The sequence below is a fragment of the Montipora capricornis genome, chromosome 2, assembly GCF_036669925.1.
Source record: "Montipora capricornis isolate CH-2021 chromosome 2, ASM3666992v2, whole genome shotgun sequence".
NCBI classification, from domain to species: domain Eukaryota; kingdom Metazoa; phylum Cnidaria; class Anthozoa; order Scleractinia; family Acroporidae; genus Montipora; species Montipora capricornis.
This window is the reverse complement of record NC_090884.1, coordinates 64,466,967-64,491,966: the sequence shown is the minus strand read 5'-3', so window position 1 is coordinate 64,491,966 and position 25,000 is coordinate 64,466,967. Positions and strand designations below refer to the sequence as shown.

At 40.4% G+C, this 25,000-nt stretch overlaps 2 protein-coding genes across 4 annotated transcripts in view; one reads left to right on the top strand and one right to left on the bottom strand.

Annotated features, from left to right (window-relative positions):
- The window catches only part of LOC138031406 (E3 ubiquitin-protein ligase rnf213-alpha-like), a 105,440-nt gene extending 89,488 nt beyond the window's left edge, over positions 1-15,952 (top strand). For 2 of the 3 annotated variants that reach the window (XM_068879116.1, XM_068879105.1), the window contains exons 69-83: positions 501-607; positions 1,073-1,214; positions 2,533-2,725; positions 5,086-5,186; positions 6,352-6,409; positions 6,934-7,121; positions 7,539-7,680; positions 9,311-9,391; positions 10,344-10,530; positions 12,372-12,579; positions 12,858-12,932; positions 13,327-13,527; positions 14,191-14,280; positions 14,569-14,741; positions 15,232-15,952. In XM_068879116.1, coding sequence (XP_068735217.1) covers positions 501-607; positions 1,073-1,214; positions 2,533-2,725; positions 5,086-5,186; positions 6,352-6,409; positions 6,934-7,121; positions 7,539-7,680; positions 9,311-9,391; positions 10,344-10,530; positions 12,372-12,579; positions 12,858-12,932; positions 13,327-13,527; positions 14,191-14,280; positions 14,569-14,741; positions 15,232-15,406 — 2,121 coding nt within the window. In that variant the 3' untranslated portion in view covers positions 15,407-15,952. The remainder of the gene's footprint in view (positions 1-500; positions 608-1,072; positions 1,215-2,532; positions 2,726-5,085; positions 5,187-6,351; positions 6,410-6,933; positions 7,122-7,538; positions 7,681-9,310; positions 9,392-10,343; positions 10,531-12,371; positions 12,580-12,857; positions 12,933-13,326; positions 13,528-14,190; positions 14,281-14,568; positions 14,742-15,231) is intronic. The other variant, XM_068879109.1, reaches the window with a different exon arrangement.
- Positions 1-25,000, bottom strand: part of LOC138031474 (TNF receptor-associated factor 2-like) — a 527,459-nt gene that overhangs the window by 428,015 nt on the left and 74,444 nt on the right. The window lies entirely within an intron of this gene.

Here is a 25,000-nt window from a genome sequence, read left to right as displayed (position 1 = left end):
CTTTACCTTCACCTTTAATCCTAAGAAGTCTAGATACACTCTAGAGTTTGGTACTACAGTTGCAACAATCATCACTGATTACATGTAATAAGGGAAAGGGGAAAGAGAAACGATAAAGTGGTGATATTTTTGGTACTTTAATTTTAAAAAGCATTGTTTAATTTGTGAGACTTTTGAGAGACTTATTTTTGCTCTTTTAATTTGGTGATCCGTTTCCATGATTAAAAAAAAAAGGGTAAAAGCTTAAAACTGATCTGAGAGTAAAACTACAAATGTTTCCTAAATATTCGAACCGTATCTCTGGTATTTCGTCTCTGGAAGAACCAGAGATACGGTTGGAAAATTTGGGAAACTTTTAAAGTTTTTATCTCAGATCAGTTTTAAGCTTTTACCTTTTTTAGGTCTATTAATTGTTTCCTAATCGTTTTCTGGCATTATAACAATTGTTGTTTTGTCTGCGTGTCCTCTTCTAAGTGATTACTTTGTTTACTTCTTGATAGTGCGGAAAGCCAGATCATCAGCGGGACTGTCCCGAATGTCGTGACTCGGTGGCCATTGGAGGTCTTGGTCACGAGTTAGTTCGTACCAACAGACTAGTAGCAACAAGGTAATTCAATTCTCGTATCGTGGTAATATGAGACGCTTCGCGCTCTTCAACGCTTCAGACTTTCGGGGAAAATCCTAAAGTGGTCAAACACCATTCTCGATGGTTGGATTGGGGGAGAATACCGTCTGATCTGACCAGCGGAACATCTCATTCGGAGAGAAACGGATCAATTATCGCGATGCTTTGTTACTCTTAACGCAAAAACCATTCCCAAACATCATATAATATTACAGTACATGGTATGCGGAGTCGAAGCAGTAAGACCTGGCTTGTTACACAAGCCAGAATTGAAGGTCCTCCGTCAAATAGAAATAAATATCCTGTAGCTACTAAAGTATTTCCCAGCTGAAGTTTTGAAGTGGTTCATTTAGGAACAAGCTATCCCCTTGTTTTTATTCAGATGTAAGGATAAGTCTAAACTGGATGTACTCATGAGTACAGAAACGTTTTTTTTTTCGGTTTTAGTGATGACCGTTCGAACAAGGGGCACATCTTAGGAGCCCCCCACAAAGCAGTTGCAGAACGAGATCTGTCCCCTGCAAAGGTCAGCCTGATACGAGCTATTTTGCATTCGGCTATGCTCGCGGGAGGTTCTCGACAACCGGAGGTAAATAAATCATTTTAACAACGGTGATGAATAATGGTGGTGTTGTGTGGAATGTGTAATGGGCTTAAGGTACAGTATTGCCTTCAGCATTAGGTGGGTTCATACTAACGGAGTAAGTATACCTTAATGACCAGGGCTCAAGTACACTTGAGATTGTCCAAGTTTACTTACCATGATGACAGTTCATATTAGAATTAAAACTAATCGGGTTGTCATAAAGTTCGTTTCTGTAATGAGTTTTTATAGTAGATGGGTAAGCTCGTTAGGATGGTTTGAACTAGACTTGAGAGTGCACGTGCGTTACTATGACCAAAAGTAGACTACTTGAGCTCAAATTAAACCCGTTCACATCCGAAGTAGGACTCAAGTGTACTTAAGATCTACTTACTATGCTAGTATGAACCCACCTAATGACACTGCGGTATAAGAAATGTGTGCCAGGTTTGTGACGAAAATAGCCCGTGGGGGGGGGGGGGGGGGAGAGACTCGCATATGAAAGAGGCGAGGATGCTCGTCGTCTCGCTTAGGGGTGTAAATTTCGGATTTTGGTCTCACTTAGGGTGTTCTGGACAAAACACTACCACATGTAACCATGAAGGTCTCGTTTAAGGTTGAACCCGAAGAAACATAAAAAAATATTTGTTATGTAGCTGAGTTTTTTCCCCCAACAGCGCGCGCTCTCAGTGGTTACTTCAAGGTCACATGACATCTAACAACAAAACTGTTTCGCGCCAAAAGTCTCTTAGCGGGCAACAGTGCAATATCTATGATGTCAGAGGGTAACAGTGCACTGTTACCCGTGAATGTTGACCGACGACAGCTGTTGCTCTTGCCGTTGCACATTTTTATTTTGTGGTATATACCAATTCACTTAATGACTGGTCCCTCGGGAAACATTTCATTTTGTCTCCCTTGTTTCCCTCGCATGCGCCTCGGGGAAACATTGAGATTCTCGGGAAACAAAATGAACTGTTTCCCTCGGGACCAGTCTTTAAGTGTTTCATATTTTTAAATATGGTCTCTTTTAGGGGTCAAAAAAGTCCTGGACCACGTACATATTGGTCTCCGTTAGTAGTTTAATTCAAAATTTACGACAAGCATCTCCTCCCCTATCACAAGCGAGTCCCCCCTTCCCGGGGGGGGGGGATAGATCAAGCCTTTAGGGTGACACATGTACGACAAAATTAATCACGAAATCTTTGTCTCTGACTATCTGCCTGGTAGTGAACTAAGTCATCATTTGCTGTGTGATTTATACAAACACCTTTTAATTTGTGTGAACAATACTTATATCCTATTGTTTTTTCCTCTTAATAAGGTCTTGCGTCACTTGTTTGTACCCGAAATTCAAGAGGATGAACTGTGTCCCTTTCTTTGGCAACATCTTAATAATGATGTCGAAAATTTATCAAGCAGCCTGGGAAGGAGCAAGGATGAGGTGCTCTTGGCAATACATCTTATTTTATTCGAAATCGTGAACCGTGCCACGATACGTCGACTTCCATCAACAGGTAATTGGAATCTTCTTTGCACGTGACGCAAATAAACCGGTATTAATTCTGGAGTGATATTTTAACCGCGGCTGCTTGCCTTAGTACGTTGGCACGGGCTTTATTGCAATACCGTGCGGAAGCTTTAACCGACCTTACCAACACTAACAGGTTTTGTTACTGAAACGAAGGTACTTTCTTTCTGAAGACATCCTTTAAATTGTCAGAATGTCGGTTAAGTTACAGTAATTAAAATTAATGGTTGAGGACGAGTTTGAAGTGACCATGTATTTGCAAAGATTAAGCCGACCAAACAAATTTCCAAAGGTTAAGCCGATCAAACCGCCAACCGGTTGGCTTAGTTGATTGAGCATTGCACTACAGAGCGGGATCAAAACTTCGATCGGACCAACAATATTCAGGGTCTTTAAATAACGGAGGAGAACGTGCCGTCTTTGTAATAACGTCTGCAAATGGTTGGACTCTCTAGCCTTCTCGCATTAGGACGATAAACCGTAGGCCCGTCTCACAACCCTGCAATGTTCATAACTCTGTAGGACGTAAAAGAATCCACACACTAAGCAGTAGCCCTGAAAAGGACTGTTTGAGATGACATTGACTAACGTTTCGAAAACCTGAGCGGAAGTCATCTTCAGAGTCAAGTAATTTGTGTAACGCCAGTAGATACTATAAGAACTCCGGTCGTAGATGTCATTGGTCAACTTATTCATGATGTTATTATTATCTTCCCAACCAATTACATCTACATTGTAGGCTCAACTGATAGTCCACCAATAACATCACAAATAAGTTGACCAATGACATCTACGACCGGAGTTCTTATAGTATCTACTGACGTTACTCAAATCACTTGACTTTGAAGATGACTTCCGCTCAGGTTGTCGAAACGTCAGTCAATGTCATCTCAAACAGTCCTTCTCAGGACTACACTCACCCGGACGATAGTACTTTAATTAATTATGAAATCATATATAACGACACATTCACATAAGTAATAAGTTGGTTTTATAATACAATCAATGCAGTGGAGAACAGCTTCAAGGCCTAGACACACTAGGCGACAAGTCGCAGCGACAGGTCTCTGCGACAAGTCGCTTCGTGTGTACCACTTGCAAAACTAGTCGCTGCGACATGGTGTCTGTTCGGTGCACACGCAGTGATCTTCTATGAGGGGGAATGTGAACTAGTTTTCTAATTCAATGTGGCGGACTATATGACGCTCTTTCATTGATTTATTTATATTTTGTCGCAGCGGCTTGTTGCCGGAAGTGTACACACGCTGCAACAACGCTGTTTTCGCCAATTTTGTCGCTGCGATCTGCAGCACGAATTCAAACTGATTTCAATACGTGCAGCTGATAGCAGCAAAAAATTCTGCCGCAGCGACAATGAATTTCACAAAATTAACCGCGTCACACGTGGTGAATTGTTACGGCGACTTGTCCCTGCGATCGCCTAGTGTGTCGCACCCTAACAGTTAACACTTAACATGAAAAAAGTAAAATTGAATAAATGAGTAACTACATGACAAACTAAACTGAGGAGTCAAAAGTTACCAATATTTTATAGTCTTTGGGGGAGGATATCATGAACATTACCTTGGAAGTTGGATTTTGACATCTGGCGCACTTCACAAGATAGGCTGTCCGAAATTTTAACGGCAATTCGTGAAAAAAAATATTTTTTTGAATAACTATTCTCGAACGTTTAAGAAAATAATCTCCTCTTAGCGATGATCTCGTCTCGTAAGGATGAATATCAGCTTGATGGGTGAATAGTTTAAATACATTAGGTGTCAAGTTGTTTGATACGTCGTGCATCATCATAGGCACGTATTTAAAATAGAGCATATCTAAAGGAAGAAGACGAGAAGAAATGAAGAAAGGTATTGCATGAAATTTGTAATCACCAAAATACATAGGCAAAGACCTCGTTTTCGAAGGGTTAAAATTTTAGTTCTATGCATTTTGGAGCATAATCCCACGCTACTTTACAATAAAATAAGTACAGTTGAATGAGTGACCTGTAGATATGTAAAGTACTCAGTGGTACAAAATGCCTTATCCTAGAAATAATACCGATTGATCTACTCCTTTTTGATGCAATGTGAGCAATGTGGTTACTCCATGAAAGATTTTCATCGATATTTCTTTTGTGTATTTCACTAGGCCTATCACGAATTTGTGATTTCTGTTTTATTTTCCCTAATATTCTTGAATCATCATTGGAAGAAAGTCGCCAAGTTTACAAGTTGTTTGATCAGAAATGTGCTTATGTGCACGGGTCGGAGTTCAGCAGACGTCGATGGGTTTTTCCTTTACGAATTTCATTATTAATATACTCTCTAATTTCTTATTAAGGATTGCTTGGCAGCATTGAAATGTCAGTGTGGACCACCAAAGAGGCAAGGAGGAACTGGGAAAGAGAATTTGAAAATGTTTTTGTAAGCAACGTCTGGGAGGTAAACGACATAATCATTTTCAAAAACGAAAATTTTGGTTTTATAAAACGAGATGGTAAATTTACTACCGCGAGAAGGATTTGTGATCTGACGTTTCGAACTTTAGTCCATCGTCAGATCGAAGGGGCTATCGCTCAAATGGGTAGCGCTCGAAACGTCAGCAATCTATCTTTCAATGAAATAAAAATGAATGTAAATTTGAAGTGCATGTTATACATAAAGTGGCAATTGCTTAAATTGTCCGGCCAGCTAAATGCGACGATCACCCAGTTCGGTTCATTCGTCTTTTCGCTTTTTTCACCAAACCCATAGTACAGTTCATTACGGGAAGGAGGGGGGGGGGGGGGGGATTTGCATTAAAACAATGGATATTCAGTTCGCTGAAGCATTATACAGTCTCAAAAGTAAGTAAGTTGTCTTGCCTTTATGTAAATACCCCCCCCCCCCCCTACCTCCGAAACGTATTGCATTATGGGATGGTGAAAATAGTCAATACCCCGTACTTGAAATATACATTCGCTTCGTTTTATTCACTGAGACCTTCACGGGAACAAATGAGACCGACAAATGGACATGCTCACAACCGAGAGACTTAAGAGCTCAGTTGATAGAGCATTCTACCAGCATCGCAGAGGTCATAGGTTTGAATTCCATTGGAGACCACCCGAATTTTAATTTTTAGGTGTCGCCCGATGTAAAGGAATCCGGAATCCAGCATCCATTGTATTGAATTCAGAATCCACAGATTTCGATGGAACCAAGGATCCATTTTGATGGAACCCGTAATTTTGAAATCCGGAATCCACGACTAGGAATTCGGGATTTGCTATTCGGGATTTGGAAGCCATGGGCTGGAATCTGGAATCCGAGGGCTGCCTGGTTTCCTTTACATAGGGCGACAGGTTTCTATAAGAGACAATTGCTAAATTGTCCAGATGAGTGCGAGGATCACTCAGCTCTCTCAAATTTTTCTTGCGTTGGTGAAATTGCTTTTATCAACTCTTGATAAATCCAAAATCTCCGTGTTACACTCCCCACTAACGCAGCAACACAGTGTCTCTAGAAAGTAACTCTTTCATTGTCAATAATGGAGTCTGCAACTCAGTAAACATGAGTAAAGATAGCTTTTGGCTAATCTTGCTGGGTGGTTTGAATTCCTTTATAGGATTTTGAGGAGCGATTGCAAATGTTCTATACCATGGCTGTGAACGACAGGAGGCTTGGTAATGTAATTTTACGTTTCTCGGTACCACATCTCGCAGTGTGCACTTTCATTTGTATGGTGAAGCATTTGGTTGATTGCAAAAACGTGTTGTTCTTCTGTGTAACTCGTTGGTTCATACTAAAAAATGTGTATTTTGCCGGTAAAATCCGTTCTCAGGTTGAATCCCTTTTTACCTAGGTTAAATTGATCCTCATTTTCCTCGGTTTTATGCACTCAGATGAATTGAAAAATCTTTTTTCAGAACTTAAATCTAAATTAGGGTCAGGTTAGGATTAGTTTTAGTTATTATACATGGATATCAATTGACTTATTATACAAAACTCCATATCCGCGTAGCAAAATGTATGCTCCAAAACTTTTGTAATATCGCTAGCGTAGTTGCTAGCAGGAACTCTGCAGCTCAAATGCCATCAGCGAACTCAACAAGATTAATGCTGAATGCATATTTGAACTGGGTTTTATTGCGCTACTATTCCGGCTATGATTTGATAAGTATATTGACCGATCTTAAATTATTCACAGGGGATGACCCACTGTTGCGACAGGTTTATGAAGTAGACCCCGTCCCACTGCCACGTCATGTGGACCTGAGCCATGTGTCCTTTTGGAGATACAGAACACGGCTGACAATTGAGCACGTCATTGGTCAGTTTAGAGAGGTGAAGTCAAGCATTGCTGATTGCAAGATACTTGGAATGTTCCTTGAAAAGGTAACTTAAACCATAAATTTCACATTCCTTAGTGTTTCACGAGTAACGCGGCCAGTCAGTTAAACAGGCATTATTGACAGAACTTGGTTTGATATGTTGAAAACTAGGGCTAAACTTAACAGTGGTATTTTGTTCCGGTTCGATGGCTAACACTATGCCTCATTCCACCGGCCTTGCCTTATTTCACACTGCTTCCTGGTGTCTTCTCAAGATACTCGCTCACTCCTCTTAAGAGGTATAGTTGTGGTCTTCATACCCCACATTATTATTATTATTATTATTATTAGTAGTAGTAGTAGTAGTAGTAGTAGTAGTAGTAGTAGTAGTAGTAGTAATATCAATTTCATAAAGATCTATTAAACGTACAAAACTGTTAACTATACTTCCGTGCAATCATCATAGTTTGCTTCTTTATAGGAAAAAACCCTAAGCGCACTTTGCCATCTGCCCGACATCGTGGTCCTACAGAAAATCTTGACAGATCGCCTTTGTCGACGAATTGACAGAGAAAAAGCCAATCAACTAACTATGAAGCAGTTTTTGCAAGAACTACCCAAAGGTTGGACCCACGGTGTTTCATGTTGAAGTGTCTATAAACTTAGGGAAATTATCATAAAATAGCATTTTACTTTCGTCGATTAAAAAAACTGCTATTACCGGTTTAAACGCTTAGGGGTGAGCTAAGAGTCACGACAGCTAGTAATTTTGAAAGAATGGAAAAGCTCGCCACATTATCTCTAAAATTCTGAGTGTATCTCTACTTTCAAGAGTCAAGTTAAAGTTGTTCCAATTGATAATTCATTTATCTTTGAAATATGCTTTATACATTTAGCAGTCACTGAATAAGGCTGAGTATCGAAGAGTGTTATCTGATAATGGCAAAACCCGAGAGATCTTCGGTACTCTCATTCGTAAGTCGTGTACAATAAATGTGTGCCAGTATTAATCATTCCAAAACTACAAATAGACGAAAAGTATCAAACCTGATCTTGTCAGCTCTTTTACAGCTCTTTGAATCTGTTGTAGTGTCCTTGTGATGTCAATCATTGAACTGTTTTCTGTTATCAGACTATTTACTCCCCCATTATTTTTTCTTATTTGATGAATGTTTTTGTTATTATGTAAACTTGGCTTGAGTCTCTGGTTTGGTGCCTCGGGGGTGCTTTGAATGTTCCTCCCCTTATTATTACCTGTAATCTCTTGTGTGGAGGTAATCTAATAAACTTATTTAAAACTAGATCATTGGATACTACAGTTCTAGAGTTTTGATTGGCTTGGCCATCCTGGTATATACACATCTTATTCGATGGTTTAACGTATAATACGCGCGGGTATTTTGCGAGTTGCGTAGTATTTTTCAGAGCCCCGCAGGGACAAAGCAAAAAATGAGCAATGAGCAAAATGCCCGCCAGTATTATATGTTAAACCATCGAATAAGAGATTTATTATTCCACTATACGAAAAGGTGTTATTTTGCTTCAATTTTATTTGGCAAGAGTTTCATAAAAGAAATGCATCATCTGTCCTTCAGGGCGCTTGCGAACGATGTAAACAGCACAGAAAGCCAGCCAAATGTCCTTTATTTGATTGTATAAACGAAATGACAACTGACAAGCGATGACAGCTAAATTCTCAGGCATTGTATTGTGTTGAAAACAATTCTTTCATTGAAAACTCTCGTTCCGTCCGTATTTGCTCTGTTCTAAACCGGTCAAACCGGGACACTACAGTGTATTACCGTCTCATATTTTGCGCGTTCTCTTGACCAAATATGGTCTCATCTCATAGCCAACAAGCACAAGTGGAGTAATTGTTAAATATATCTTTCCAAGATATAACTTTCCAAAGATCACGTTTTATGGATTGTCTTCGTTTCTTATTAAAAAGCATTTTGACCCAAGAGGTTATGTAATATATACAATATGAGCGGCAGATCTGTATTCGAAGTTCTTAAATGTGATACATATCTGACGCGAATATTGTATATAACTTATTTAAGCGGTAATGTACACTAGGCATTTTGGGTGATTCAAGACATTTTAACAGGGAAAATCGAAAGAAACGGTTGTGTAAATGGAGCGGAGAAATCTGTATCAGATATACAGATATTGATTGATAATACATTCTTTTATTTTCCTATCATCACTCATAGATGAGTTTTGCAAAACTCCTTATTTTCTTTTGTGCAGCTCAGAGAGAGGAAGCTTCCAAGCTTTTCAAAAGTTTCAGGAATGCATGGGATCTTGTGCGTCATCAGTTGAGTTCACAAGGTAGCATCTCCCTTATGAAAATTCCGATCGCACGCGTTGATGACGAAATTTCATATTTGTTGTGTAGTTTCCATTCACTTTTCCTGGCTTTGGGATTGCATACATAGGGATGAGCAGGCGCCTTAAGGTTCAAATAGCCAGTTTTTGGCTTTGAGAACCCTACGGCGCATGTTCTCCTGCATAGAGTTTCCCAGAACCTTGGGTCGATCAGAGGCTCTGGTGACGAGAGTGGGGCGAATTGAACATGCTGGGCTGCGCAGTAGGGTTGCGCAGTAATCAAAATCCCAGAACTCGTACTCGAGGTCTCACTCGCTGTCGATGCTAGCATTTTCTAATTAAGGTTGTGCGTGTTCTCGTACTTGCCCTCGTAGCCGATCCTATCATTCTCTATTGTCTCTCTCAGGATGACATTTATTTCAGCTGGACATATTATTGCTAATCTGCGCTACAAAACTTTAATCGTTACACATGAAAACAGAAGGCGGCAAACTTGGATCACCTCATTAAATAAATAAAAAAAGTTTAAGGCAAAGATAATTTATAGATTCCAAAATATAACCGAGGGTAAGCAATTAAAATTATTTTAGATGTATAAATGTACGAAAGTACAGTCCGTTTTAAGCGTCGAATTTTTCATGTGCCAAATCTAATGCAAATGAGCAAAAATAATAGATTTTTCTCATTTACATTAGATTTGGCACATGTAAAATGTGACGTTTAAAACGGGCCTAATATAGGAAATGAAATCTTAAGCTAGCAAATCGTGATCCGGTTTTCGGAAAGTCAGTTATAAACAACAGTCCTACAATGAACTACCCTCACTCGGACCAGTGAACTCTCTCAAGTTATGTTGTTCTGCAATCAGAATCGCATGGGGTGGTGCTATAGAACTAACAATGGTATAGAATGCTATATTACAGAGTACTAAAGTGTTTCTGTCGTTTGTCTCAAGGGCGTTTTGCTCCGACTAAAGAGGACTGCGCTGAGACCCTTACTTCGAGTTCTAGCCTTTCATTGCTGCTGCCTTCCACTAAAGGTCGTGGACTATGTTGCAAAGGACTGATGTTCTTCTTGGTCAATGCACACAATGAGCTCGTGCATGCGTACCGCAACTCGATTGGCTTTCCTGACAATAACAGGTAACTCCATTTCTTTGAATCTATTCTGGGAGTACTGAGCTACAGTTTGAAATTTCATGACTTGGCAAAGAATTTAAGAAATACATAATGCGATGACGGGGCAGCTTGTTTTGCAATTCCATTGCGAAACTGCCCTAGGGCAAACTCGCGTAACAAACTTATTAAGTGTGGTTTTTACCCTCGCTAAAACTTTCAGAAAAAGTGTTTTGCGCTCTTAAATACGAGTTGAACTACTTTATGGTCCATTTATGAGGGTCTGATTGGGGGGGACGGGAGGGGAGGGTGGTCCTCATGTAGGTTGTCAGTTAGAATTTTCGATCTTTGTCGGTTGTCGATAAATCTCAGTTTATGAGTAAAAATGTAACTTAATTATTCATATTCGTTATGTAATTCGCACATTTTCAATAAACTGTATACAAAGTATACAAGTTGAAATAATTCATTGTTTCATTGCACTTGCACCTCATTATAAGTTTGGTTTGTTTACGCAAGGTGATCGTTTATTTCTGTTTTGTTAACAAATACCAATCAATTGTGTTTATTCTACATGTGAATTTGTTTACCAGCCGATTACAGGGCATCAAAATAATCAAGAGAGGTGATTAGACCATTATCCTCTCTTGAAGTGTCAATACTAGACCAGTTACAGTCACAAGTCGAGACGCACAAATATACGAACAGCCCTGCTAGATCGTGTTACCTACGCTCTGTTGACAAGCCCTGAATGTTCTTCATAATCTGATTCGTCATCATCCGAATCTGTCTCAATTTTTTCTTGTCTGCTGTCCTCAAACACCTCAGTAACATCCCGTCGTCCACAAATTGTAGTCTAACAACACGTTGTGGTGCCGCATTTGGATCATACTCTTTTTCTTCGGGGAATCGAAGTCTCTCTTCAGACTCGTTGCTCGTGAGTTAAACAGCCTAGACAGGTGGTGGCAAGGCCCCAGCCTTATCATTTGTGGTCTCCCTCCTAACAGTCCGTTGGTGTACTGGCCTATGACTCCCTATACCACTCTTTAATCTGCTGGTGTCATGTCCTCACTTGGCAAATGTGTCATCTTAGCTACGATCACTTTTATAATTCCGCTCATGACTTGGCCGCATGGAAAAGCAACGTACAGGTGACCGTACAGGCACAACTGTCAGAACAGGAAGTGAAAATACTGTAGCACTCGATTTCAAGCCGCTGTTCGGGAAATGAGCCTAAGCTACTCCCCGAAAAGGAGGAGAAACAGGTTACCTCTTGTGAAATAGAGCCCACCAAAAGATAACATTTCCTAAGCTAGAAACCAAATCATACAAAATACTATTGACTTGGTTAAAAAAAAACATTACGAATACAAACATCTCCACAATGTCGGACCATGTCAGTTGTCGGTTAATATTTTCCTGTAAGTAATCGGTAATTTTTTTCCCGTCTTGTCAGTAAAAAAAGTCCGATGGGCCTTCTGGCTCGTAAGCAGTGGCACTGCTTACGAGCCAGAAGGCCCATCAGGCCGGCGCTTATCTCCGGTTTCCGTAGCATGAAGCGACTAGGATAACCCTGGATGGGATGCTAGTCCATCGCAGGGTTACCCCCAGCATTAAACTCGCCGGTACCCATTTATACACTTGGGTGGAGAGAGGCACCGTGAGAGGAAAGTGTCTTGCCCAAGAACACAACACAATGTCCCCGGCCAGGACCCGAACCCGGACCACTCGATCCAGAGTCGAGCGCACTAACCATGAAGCCACCGCGCCTCCTGTTTTGTTAGTAGTCAGTTATATTTATCGCCGTTTGTCGCTAGTCGGTTAACCCCATTCAGATCTTCATTCATGGGTTTGTTTTTCTTCTTTAGGACCATGAGTACTCTACCACTTTCCGAGGTGACTGTGTCGCAATTAGTTGCGTATAATTCTGAAAAGGAGCTGCTTCCTTTGATGCTAGGGAACTGTTCGTACTCGCTAGAGTTGGGAAAAGACACACTTCTACAGTACAACTGGCAGGCGCTTGAAAAACAGATAATTGACCGATTTGTACGAGGAAGACCCATCGTAGAGTTTAATGTAAGTGGATCTGTCAAGAAATATCAAGAACGGTCGGGATAAGCATCCGCGTGTAAAAACCCATCCAGTGCGAATTTACTGATCATGAGTGGCAGAAATATGCTATTATATGCAAAAGCCAACTAAACTAAACCAATTGAAATATGCCAGGATGCTAACAGTTATGGTTAATTATAACGCAAACGAAAACAAGATCAACAAAATTTCAAGCAGAATTTGATAGCTGTATGGCAACCGTTTTACAATTCTGTTTCTAAAATGTTGGTATTTTTTATCAGGTGAAAGATTTCATGTTTCGGGATGATTCGCAGAATGATGCCTCCTTTATTGTGCTAAAATCTAAAATTCCACAGGTAGGTTGGGTCTTGCGCTAAAAATATGATCAATGAATAAAACGATGATAAAAATGTACCCAAGCAACCTTAGTGACGTAGCTTTGAACAATAGGCCTTTTGCAACAAACGATCACATGGTACAAAATCCGCCATACGGGAGGGCAAGCTCATTATTATTCCCCCACTGGGACATTAAAACAAAGAGACCTGAACCAGTCAAGCTTGACTTGCCTTTGTTTTAATGTCCCAGCGGGGGAGTAATAATGAGCTTGCCCTCCAGCATGGCGGATTTTGTACCATGTGATCGTTTGTTGGAAAAGGCCTATTCTATCTCAAGTTTGTTCGGGTTTGTCGCTTTAAGGTTTTGTGTTAAGTAGTTAATCACGCGCAGATTATCTTTTGAATTTTAAAGGTGCTCATTCCAGGGGACGTTCGCTCAGAGATTCTCTCGGAGTTCAAAGATCTCGGGGACGTTTCTGATGCGATTTCTACACTTGAAATTGTGATCAGCTTTCTGTCTTCGTCTGGTGGAAATCCAGGCATGAAAATTACTGATTACTGCAGTCACGTGCTGTTTCTAAGCGACGACAAAGAGAGCCAAAAGGGCAAGAAGGTTGGTATTTTAAATTAAAGTTGAAACAAAAAACTGAGCATTACCAGATCTCATAATTCGGCATTTTTAAATGCCATACACCTTTGCATATTTAAGTATCATATGCGACCAGATTTCACTGTAAAAAACGCACAACTGCAATCATTACTACCACTAAGAATTTCCCTATTCGTGCCAGGTTTCCAATTGACACAACAAGTAGACCGGCTGCTTGCAGTCCCTTGTATGTTACTGGAGCTGTGGGCTTGTTGAGTAATTGTGCTTTGTCACGTAATGGAGAGAAATGGCAGAGGTAGGTTCGAGGAAGGGAGGTGAGCCCCCTTCCCCAAGCCTACCTTGGCCGTTTCTCTCGACTGCGTGACAAGGGACTGCTACCAGTCTTCACGCAATACATTTCCTACTGAAACTAATTTTATTGGCTACCCACTCGCTTCAAATATCCGAGGTCAGCAAAAAGCGACAACAAGCGATAGGCAAGTGGGGGAATGAACAGTAAGGGCTACTAACGGTGATGATGATAATGATTATGGCGGTGATATTTATATTGATGTGTCACATTATGGGTTATTACAGGCCCCGAGTTTTGTTCCGGTGGGTGGGACTTCCCGCACAGTTGTACAGTGTTGTACAAGTGAGCTTACCGCAAAATACTTTTTATTGTAGGCTCAACAATTTTGCTGTTTAAATCACGTTTTGGATCTTTGGCGTACACTTGCGCTTGCTCGTGCAAAGCTTCTCCTTAATATTGGCGAGGTAATGTGTTTTTAAATCCCCTCATTAAATCGTGGGGGGAGGGGATTTCAGGTAGACAGACGTTTTCCTCGAACATGTAATTGCTTCTTTGACAATGGAATTCGTGGCCTACCATTTACGCCTTACCTAATCTGAAAACAGGGCCTCGAGATCTACAGGGTATTCTGCCATGATCACTCAAGTTTAACGGCTTCAAAACAAGTGGCAACTCATCTTTTTTTAATCAGAGTGTAATATGACTTGGTTCTTGTAGAAGAGTTTCACTGATCTGTCTTGTTTGCATGATAGGATCCATTTCCTCAAGTCGCAGAATGCTTTAAGACAGAAATGCCCAAAACAATAATGACCCACTTCAGTGCATTTCTGAGGAACGCCGACGTGGAATCGTTTTTGAGTAAAGTCGTGGAAGTCATTATTTTATGGATTACAGTGGACGATGTCAGAGAAGTTGGTGAAATGAGGTCAGCGAACGTACCTTGATTGTGAAATAAAACCTGATAATCAAATTGGGAAGACCGTAAATTAAATTACATGAAGTTAAGTAATATATGGTCAAATTGAATGTTGCTTTTTGGTGAGAGGGGAAAACTGGAGTACCCGGAGAGAAATCGGAGCATAGTAGCGAACCGACAAACCGTACTTATCATACAGTCCGAGAATCGAACGCAGGCCACATTGGTGGAAGACGAGTGCTCTTACCCTTGGGTAAGCCCTGCTCTCGTTAATCTCTTTTTTCTCTATAGTAGGTTGCAACTCTTAATAGACTCTGTCTAACTGTCTCCGCTACTTTCTCTTCTCAATGATACCGTGTAAAGAGTTTGGCCACAAACGATAGAACAAGTAAACGCTCAAGTCGGTTCCATGGCACAAATGAGATTAAGGGAGAAACGGGTGGCTTTTTAAGTTTACGATGAGTACTGTATAACTAGAATTATATTTCTTTTGCTGCAGACTAGAAGAGTATTTACCGATGTACTTTGATGTTAATGATGACGATGATCTGTCGTGCTTTGAGGGCATTCCTGATGACGTATGTGTCAAGCATGTGATCTTTGCGTGGCAGATGGCGATTGAGGACAGTGACCGAAACCGGAATCGACGGAGGATCACGATGTCCTACCGGTAGTTAAAGTTTAGCTGGTTTGCACTAACAAAATCGGCATTCTTTTTTTTTTTTTTTCAAGTTACGGTGACTGGCTTGTAGAAGCAACAGTTTGTTAATTAGAAGTACAGTACTTTCTTTGAACCGTACCTTCAGTTCCTACTATTAGTCTTAAAGCAAAAAACAGCCATGCTGTACATGTGGCGTGTATTTTCTTTCAAATAGGCAAATTTTATTAAGGTTTTAACGACTACATGCGTACGCGTGGTGAACTGTCAATCAATCAATCAATCAATCAAACAAACACTAATAAAATGTAATTATAATTAGCTGGCCACAATAAACCTGGCTATGGTTTGTTCGAGGACTTTTCTTGCCAAGGTAGATATAGGATACAACGCAAACGAGCTAAGATAAGTGCGAAATTGTATGTAAGCAGAGGACAAAAAAGATAAATAAACTTTTCGTGCCAAGGTAGATGTACTAGAAGGATACAACGTAAACGAGCTAAGATAAGTGCGAAATTGTATGTAAGCAGAGGACAAAAAAGATAAATAAATATCAACTTCTGAATGTAGTTTCCCCTTCTGTAAATACGATACATTTAACTTTTAACTTAGTGTCATATCATATATCATATATCTTTATTTACCCTCGGATTTTTAGAGTAGCTTGGTATAGCTAATTTCTCCGAGCACTTACCTCCCAACCGTGATACACAGAAGAAGACAGACCACAACACCGGGAACTACATGCCCTACTCTTTGCGACAAGTGTGTGGGTTCTTTTATGAAGTGTGTGGGTTTCTTTTATGAACATTGAAGGGCTGTGAGACGGGACCTCCGGCTTATCGTCCTTATCCGAGAAGACTAGAGAGTCTAACCATTTGCAGATGTAATTACAAAGGCAGCACTTTCTCCTCAGTTGTTTAAAGACCCTGAGTGTTGGTCCGGCCGGAATTGAACTCACGACCTCCCGCGTAACAGCCCGGTGCTCAACCAACTGAGCCACCGGTGCGCGGTGTGTAATGTGTATAACACATGAAAATATAAGATCTCTGGACTTAAAAAGAATAGGCCCAAAATAAGATGTGTGTTCCTCATTATTTTTTTCCGGGCTAATAAATTGTGTTATTTTTAGGTACATATTTTTTGTAGTAAGGAACATCCAAGCTGCTTATGTTCTTCTACAAGACGCTTAACAAAACAAAATTTGCGTCTTTCATTTTTGGTTTTCTTTGTTTAATTGCAAGGATAAAATCGAAACAACTCTTAAATGAAATGTTTTTTGTCCTTAGCAGTAGTCTTTTTTCCAGGGCTGTCTTTTATTGAACCTCTTCTCGAAACTTTCCAAGTGTGGCCCTTTGAGAATTCAAAAGATTAGGGCCCTGCGTTGAGGTCACCTGACAGCTTCCTTTGCCCCTAGATAATAAAGATTGGAAATCTCACTCAAGACGGCATTTTTTATGGAGTAAGACATTTAGGCCTGCAGAAACGGAATGTAAGATCGAATTAAGGATACTCTCAATCGATACAAAGCTCAAATAAGATGCAAGTCTGTCTTTTTTTAGTTGGAGCATCTAGTCCCCTCCTCACTGGAAGATAAAGGTATTGGACCTTAACTTTACTTTAACTTCCTCAGGGTAGCGGTTTGGGTTGTCGCAACCCAAATTCCTATTACTTTAATCAAAGAGAAAACTTAAGTCTCCAAACCCGCAAGGTAATTTTATTCAAGAAAAATTCACCTATCATCTCACATCAATTCAGCAAGTTTCAAAACTTCGAAATAAATTTCGTTAGAAACTAGATGTTAAGAAAGGGTAGTTAAGCAATACATGGGGTGCTTGTAACGTTCCGTTTTAAACAGAAAGGAGCAGTATAAAAACTCATTAGCAAACGATGAAACGTTTGATTCGTTTTTTGATTACACTCGATGCTTTGTTTCTTTGGATTAACTAGTCATTGCCTTAAAACTGTAACTCCATCCGAGCCATTGTGCTTCAACAAAAATATTTAACGATAATAAGATTGATATTACTGTCACTATCACTGCGTAAAAAGAGGTAAATCTTCTCAGTTCAAAAAAAGTCCACGGAGAGGTAATGATGCCACCTGCATTAAGATGATTAAGGGTTTCACTTGTTACAGAAATTAAACGAAGTTACTTCATCATCTATTCTAAATTTGAAGCAAAAAAAGATTTATATGAGTGTTTTGAACTTCATGTAATATTGGACCCTTGCCTAAAACAAAAATAAAACGAAAGTGAAACTCTGTTTTATATCAAAACTGCTGAAATCCGACACTCAAATGCAATTCAAAAGGGTGTGGACTGGCTCCCGCCGCGGAAATCATCGTGAAGTTTAACAGCGGAGTTCCAAACGGCTAAGAGGTTCTTCATGTGGATATCATCTGGTATATGTTCCATTCCAGGGATTTCGTCCAAGTTTTTAGCCGCCAGGTACAAATCCAAATATTCTCGGAAACTGCAAAAAACAAATGCATTTACTTATCGGCCTGTTAATCGAGGGCATAAAGCGTTTCCAGCAAGTAAAAGAAAAACGAGGTTTTTCTTTTGAATGGCGTAAAATGGAGCAGGCAAAACAGCATGAGGCTCCACAACTCAATTTTGGAGTTAAATTCAGCTTCTTTTTGCAGGGAGATTAATGCAGGGTCTTTGTGATGGAATTAGTTTTGATTCATTTAAAAGAGTCAATTAGGTATCTTAAAATTTACACCTCAACTTTTGTTTTAAAATAAAGACAAACGTAGGTCGGGAATGCTTGTTTCGGAATGTATAAAATCATCCCACGGGGGTAGGGTTGGGAGATTGGGAAAGGGTGGGCGAGACTCACCTCACATCAGCAATATTTTCGTCAGCATGTTTTACTTTAAACAGAATCATTTCCAGCAACCTCGGCAAAAAGAGCTCCATCTTTATGTTGCGAAGAACACGTTTAAGACGCCCAGCTTCGCTAGAGTTCAATGCTACCTTGAAAGCGTCAGACATTTCCTCAAAAGGCTCCTTAAAGAGAGTGTACAGAAAAGGGTCTGACGTCAGTGTCACTGGACTGTTTTCCTTGAATTTTTTTTGAAAATAATAACAGTTTACGCAGTGCTTGCTTAAGTAAAACAAAAAAAAAAATGATCGAAGTCCCTTTAAAATGCAATTGTGATGCACAAAATCTACTCATTTGAAAGTCAAGTCTAGAAAAATGGCGAGGAAATTTCAAATGTAAAGTCTAAGTAAGTATTACATACTTAGAGCTATTTATATTCTTGATTTCTTCCTTTCAATGCAAGCTTCCATATCAGAGAATGCGACTTATTTTACCAGTGATAGACAGCTTACCTAGCCGTCTCGTTGGCCTGCCTGTTTCAAAATTCAACGTGGCGAGCGGACACGTGTGCGCACGCTACAATGCACGCCATGATGTCTGTGCTGCAATCTGCATTGCAGACATTTAAGGTTCAATTTTAGCAATTTTTGACCCAAAATCCCCGAAGCGCCCGTGACATTTCCCCCAAGTCTGATAAGTAAGAGGACTTCTTCGGATTTATCTTGACATCGTAAACAAACTAGAAACTCCTTTACAAGGACACCGGATCTTCATTAGGTCTTAACCTTTTAAGAGATACTGTAATGATTATCTTGAATTGTCATTTACATTTGCATTGCTCCATATACTCATTTCTTAGGGTTTTAGCTTTTTTGTAGTCAGTACACAGATAACGAGCTACAAAGCAGAAACAGAGGTCTGCTGGCTAAAAAATGGCCGTATTGTTGGATGTACAATTTGTGTATGTACGTTTAGTACTTTCTCTACTGTCGGTGACAATATCACGACGCTTTCTTCATGCGTTCAATACACCCGGAACCTATGTGCGTTCGCTTTTGTCTGAACTGTTGGTTACTTACTGAAATAATGGAATCCTACCTGTTTGTTTTTTGATTTTAACTTTGCTTTCTCAAGAGCCATGATCCGCCACATCGCCAATGTGTGCGACAAGTTACAATGCTGCTCTGCCTAAAAAAAAAAAATCACGACAATTAAGTTAATGCAAAATATAATTATGGCACCTCCTACCACTTTGCTCAGCAAAATACGTTTTCAGGCCAGCAGCAGCAGTAGTAGCATTAGCAGTTTTAGCAGCAGTAGCAGAAGCAGCCTTAGTAGTAGTAGTAGTAGCAGTAGTAGTAGTAGTAGTAGTAGTAGTAGTAGTAGTAGTAGTAGTAGTAGTAGTAGTAGTAGTAGTAGTAGTAGTAGAAGTAGTAGTAGTCGTTCTTGTGGTGGTGTTGGTGATAGTGGCAGTGGCAGTGCAGCAGTGGCAGTGGCAGTGGTAGAGGTGATAGTAGATATTTCCACTGTACTGACAAGCAAAGGCAAATAGTTCCAATCTCATGGTCCTCACTTCACTTGGCAGAATTTCTTTAAGTACAAGTACTTTGTACTTACCGATAGACTCTTAAGGCCACGTTCCCTTGGTAGTTTAAGCACTTCATGTAAGTACTTTTTCAACGGCATTGTGCTTTTTCCTCCATCGGAGGAAAGAAAGTTGATGGCAATGTCCAGTGATGACAAAACATCACAAACGTCTGACAAAGAGGAACCGAGTTCCGAGATAATCTGGGCTTCGGTAACTCGTGAAATTGCTTCCTGTAAATAACAGGCATTTGGTTAATAAATTAACCACTTTTAGTTAGCGCCTTAATAGTACAGTAAATATCAATTGAACTCTAAAAGAAAAAACACAAAGCTATAAAATTAGTAACTAAAAATGCATAATAAACAAGGCCAAACAATAATGGAAGTACTAATATTAATAGATCTTAATAATAATCATCGTCACAATCATCATAATATAATAATATCTGTTCAGCACAGGAACAGGCTTTAAGGACAACAGAAGGTGTTGTGGAGAAGGTAAAGCTACTTTAAAATATGAACATCCAATGTGATAACGTTGTTGAAGCAAGAAGGCCTGACATTATCGTAGTGAGTAAGAAGGAGAACAAATGTATAATTGTGGACATTCCTATCCCTGAAGATAGTAGGGTAGATGAAAAGGAATATGAAAAAAATCGAAAAATATCAGGATTTGAAGTGGGAGATTAGAAGAAAGTGGAGTGTAAAAAACGAGGATGTAGTACCGATTGCGAGCAAAAAAGTGTAGGGGAAACAGGAGACGTAGTTGAGTGTTTTTCCTACTTTTTGAGTGCTCTATCCGCTTCCTAAGTGCGGCTTTGCAACAGAACAGATCACAGGAGAGGCTTCTTTACTTGTTTCATAAAAAAGATTTTCTTAATTTCCTCACGCATGCGGCTACAATTTTCGGAAAAACGTTATTTTCCGAATCCTACGAGTAGCATCAGTCGAACATAGTACGTTAAAACAGAACAATCACAACTCTTGTCAAAATGGTTCACACCATTTTATTGGTTAAACGCAACCAAAGCTGTCAAAATGTCAAACCGTCTTGAGAAACCATCAAAAGCAAGCTCAAAGCGCTAACAGATGAGTACAAGTATTTTTCAGTTTAAAATCGGGATCGAGAAGCAAATTGTTTAGTTAGATCCGGCTGAATTAACGCGTGTGGCTGGTCTGGCTGGTAAACAAATTGCTTCTACATTCGGACCATTCGTTGTGCTGTATGAATAAACTACAGTCGAATTTATGATAATAGTAATAATAATAATAATAATAATAATAGTAATAATAATAATAATAATAATAGCAGCTTTGGAGAGACATAGCGGTAAGGAAGTTTCACACAATGAAAATGCAGAATGGTTATTAAACAGTTACGTTGAAAAAGGAAAGAGTAGAAGCTGGACAGGAGAACATTGTAATAACAGCTGAAATTGTGACAGCAAGTTCAAAGAAGTTCCCCAATTGGAAGGCACCTGGCCCTGATGGCGTCCAAGGCTACTGGATCGAGAAACTGACAGCATTACATGAACGAATGGCGGACCACATAAATGAGTCGATCAACAATAGGGTCACCATACCAGTATGGATGACAACTGGAAGGACTGTTCTCTGTGAGAAAGACCAAGGAAGAGGTAGTGCTGTTGATAACTATCGACCCATATCCTGTTTACCTCTTGCTTGGAAACTGATGACAGGGATCATAGCTGATAGTATGTATGAGTTCTTTGTAGAAAACGATTCTTTGCCTGTAGAACAGAAGGGGTGTAGGAGAAACAGTAAAGGCACAGAAGATCAGTTGTTGATTGATAAGATGGTCCTTGCAGATTGCAAAAGAAAGTGTAAGAACTTGGCTATGGCGTGGGTAGACTATAAGAAAGCATACGATATGGTGCCTCACTCTTGGATTATTGAAAGCAATGGCGCCGGTAGCGGGAAATATAATACGTTTCCTGCAGAAATCCATGGTAAACTGGAAGACCGAAGTGACATCTTGTGGAGAGTCACTTAGTTCAGTTGATATGAGGCGGGGTATCTTTCAAGGAGAAAGTCTGTCTCCCCTTATATTCGCTGTTTGCATGGTACACTTGACCAAGATCCTGCAAGATGTCAAAGCTGGATATGCCTTAGGAGACGTCAAAATAAATCATCTGTTCTTTATAGATGACTTGAAGGTCTACGGCAAGGATAAAGCAGAGATTGAAAGTCTTGTATCTACAGTACAATTGATCAGCCAAGACATAGGAATGAATTTGGGATTAAGAAATGTGGTGTTGCAGTGCTGAAGCGTAGAAAGTTGTGTAAAAGTGAGGGTGTTAAGTTGATAAATGGACTGACAATAAAGGAAGTTGATGACGAAGGTTATCAGTACCTGGGCATTCTAGAGTTGGACAAGTTTAAGCAGAGGGAAATGAAAGGCATATTCCGAACAGAGTACGTAAGGCGGTTCAAACTTGTTTTGAAATCTCTGCTCAATGGTAAGAACAAGATCAAAGCAGCAAACACTTGGGCTGTGTCACTAATGAGGTATGGAGCAGGAACGATTAAATGGAATAAGGAGGAACTTCAGGAAATAGACAGGAAGTCTAGAAAAATCATAACAATGGATAAGGAGCTACACCCTAGAAGTGATGTTGCTAGAATATATGTACCCAGAGAGAAGGGAGGAGGAGGCCTGATCAGTTGTGAGAGCTGCGTGAGGAGAGAAGAGATCATCTGAGCTGGTATGTGAAAAATAGTGAAGAAGCATTACTCAGGAAAGTTGGAGATAGCAATGTAGTCAACATCTCGGAGGCTGTGGACCCAAAGGAGTACAAAGTGAATAAAGTAAAGGAGAAGGAGGATGAATGGAAGCAGAAAAGAATGCATGGGCAGTTTGTGAGAGAACAGGAAGGGATTGACTGGGATAGAACTTGGCAGTGGATTGTAAAGGGAGATTTGAAAGGATGTACTGAGGCCCTGATATGTAGCGCCCAGGAGCAAGCTTAGAGAACAAATTATACAAGATTTCACATCGATCACACAGCAGAATCCCCTTTGTGCAGAATGTGTGAAAGTAAGGGAGAAACGGTGGCCCATGTGGTGAGTGAGTGCAGTAAACTGGCGCAGACAGAATATAAAGGAAGGCTCGATAACGTGGCACGGTATATCCATTGGCAACTTTGTGGTAAATGTGGATTGGAAAGAGCTAATAGCTGGTATGAACAGAAGCCGGAGGGAGTGGTGGAAAGTAAAAACTTCAATATACTGTGGGATTTCACAGTCCAGTGTTGTCGGAAAATCGAGGCAAGAAGACCAGACATTGCCTTTGTTGATAAGGAGAGAGACTGTTGTCATAATTGATGTTGCTATCCCAGGTGATGATAGGGTGAAAGATAAGGAACTTGAAAAGGTAGAGATGAAATTGCAAAGGTCTGGCAAATGCGAAAAGTCATTGTAGTGCCTGCTGTTATTGGGGCCCTTGGAGCTGTATCACTCAACTTTAAGGAGTACATGAGGCGAATCGGTGTGAAGGTGAGGTTGGACGTTTTCCAGAAAACATTTTATTTTTGGGGACAGCAAAGATACTAAGGAAAGTACTATCCCTGTAAGAAGAAGGAAAAGAGAGACCTGGGACCTGTGGTGACTTGTTGTAACCTGCTTTCAAGGACTACAAACAAGGAATAAAAGAATAATAATAATAATAATAATAATACAATAATAATAATAATAATAACAATAATAATAATGATGATGATGATCATAATAATAATAATGATAATGGCGGCGAGTAGATCGGACATGTGTTATCAGCTCTGATATGATTTCGTTCCCAACGAAAGCAAGCCAAGTCTAGAGCACCTGAACAGATCCAGAAAAGTGTTTGATATTTTTTGCAGGCTCTCGAGCCGTTTGGCAAGACGATTCGGTGTCTCTTGACGAGTGAATTTAAAGATTTTGTTCGACTTTGTCCGACGATTATGGCGAGTTGTGACATGTCAGAGCAGCAGCGCCGAGGAGGCAGGATAAAATGGACCGAGGAAATGAACACCTTTCTAATAGACTGTAAGATTAAAGCTCAGAGGCCAGCAAAGTCTGAGAATCCACCTCGACTTGAGAATAGCAGAAAGAAAGGATACATGCGGATAATGAAAGAACTATGGGACGCTTCGGGTTTCGGACATTTAGATCTAACAAGTCAGAATTTACGGGACCAGGCGGCACGGCTGGAAAAGTCTATGGGAGATGTAAGAATCGTGATGGCTGAGAGTGTAGGGTTGAGAGTTGAGGAAGAGCATGCGGAGGAATCGGAGAGAAGAGAAGTTAATGTTTCCAAATTGGACTCGAATAATTTGGTAGTGAACAATCAAGACGCAGATTTGCATACGATAGCTGACGAGTCTAGCCCCGCGGGGAGGGTAATTGTACTTAGTCAAGAAACACGCGAGTTGATAGAACGACCGACCTCGCTGCACAACATATGTCCAGGCAAAATATCAGTGTTGGGGAAGCAAGTGAATATTGGAGGGATTTATGGGAGAGAGAGGGAGCAGGAGACAGAAGGGCTCCGTGGTTGGAAGAGATTATATGCGCGATAGAAAGTACGGTACCACCACCAGCTGAGGAGGGTTCGGACTTGGAACCAGCTGGTGCAGTGAGGGTGATAGTCAAAAAGAAGAACTGGAGTGCGCCAGGCCCTGACCGTTTGGCGAACTTTTGGTGGAAGCATGCGCACTCCCTGCGTGAGGGCGTGGCATCTGCATTTCAGGCGATCTCAAGTAGCGACGAAGAGTACCCTCAGTGGTTCTCTGAAAGCATCACTGATTCCTAAACCGGGGGAGTTCACTAGTAATAACCATAGACCGATCATTTATTTTAACACCATTTATAAATGGTGTACGTCACGCCTATTTGCTCCAATTGACAAGCATTTGAATTATTACGGCTTGATGGAGCGGTACGGTTGAAAATTTGTTGATCGATCGAGCCGTCACGTTAGACTGTCACAGGAGAAAGCGCAACCTCAGCATGGGTTGGATTGACGTTAATAAGGCCTACGACTCCATAGATCCTGGTTGGTTAGAGGAGATGATACTGTTGCACAGGTGTCCAGGCTGGGTGTGTAGTACTGTCCGAAATTTGTCGAGAGGCTGGAATACCAGAATAGTGGTCACCACGAAAAAGGGGGGAGAGTCGTCAAAGACCATAAT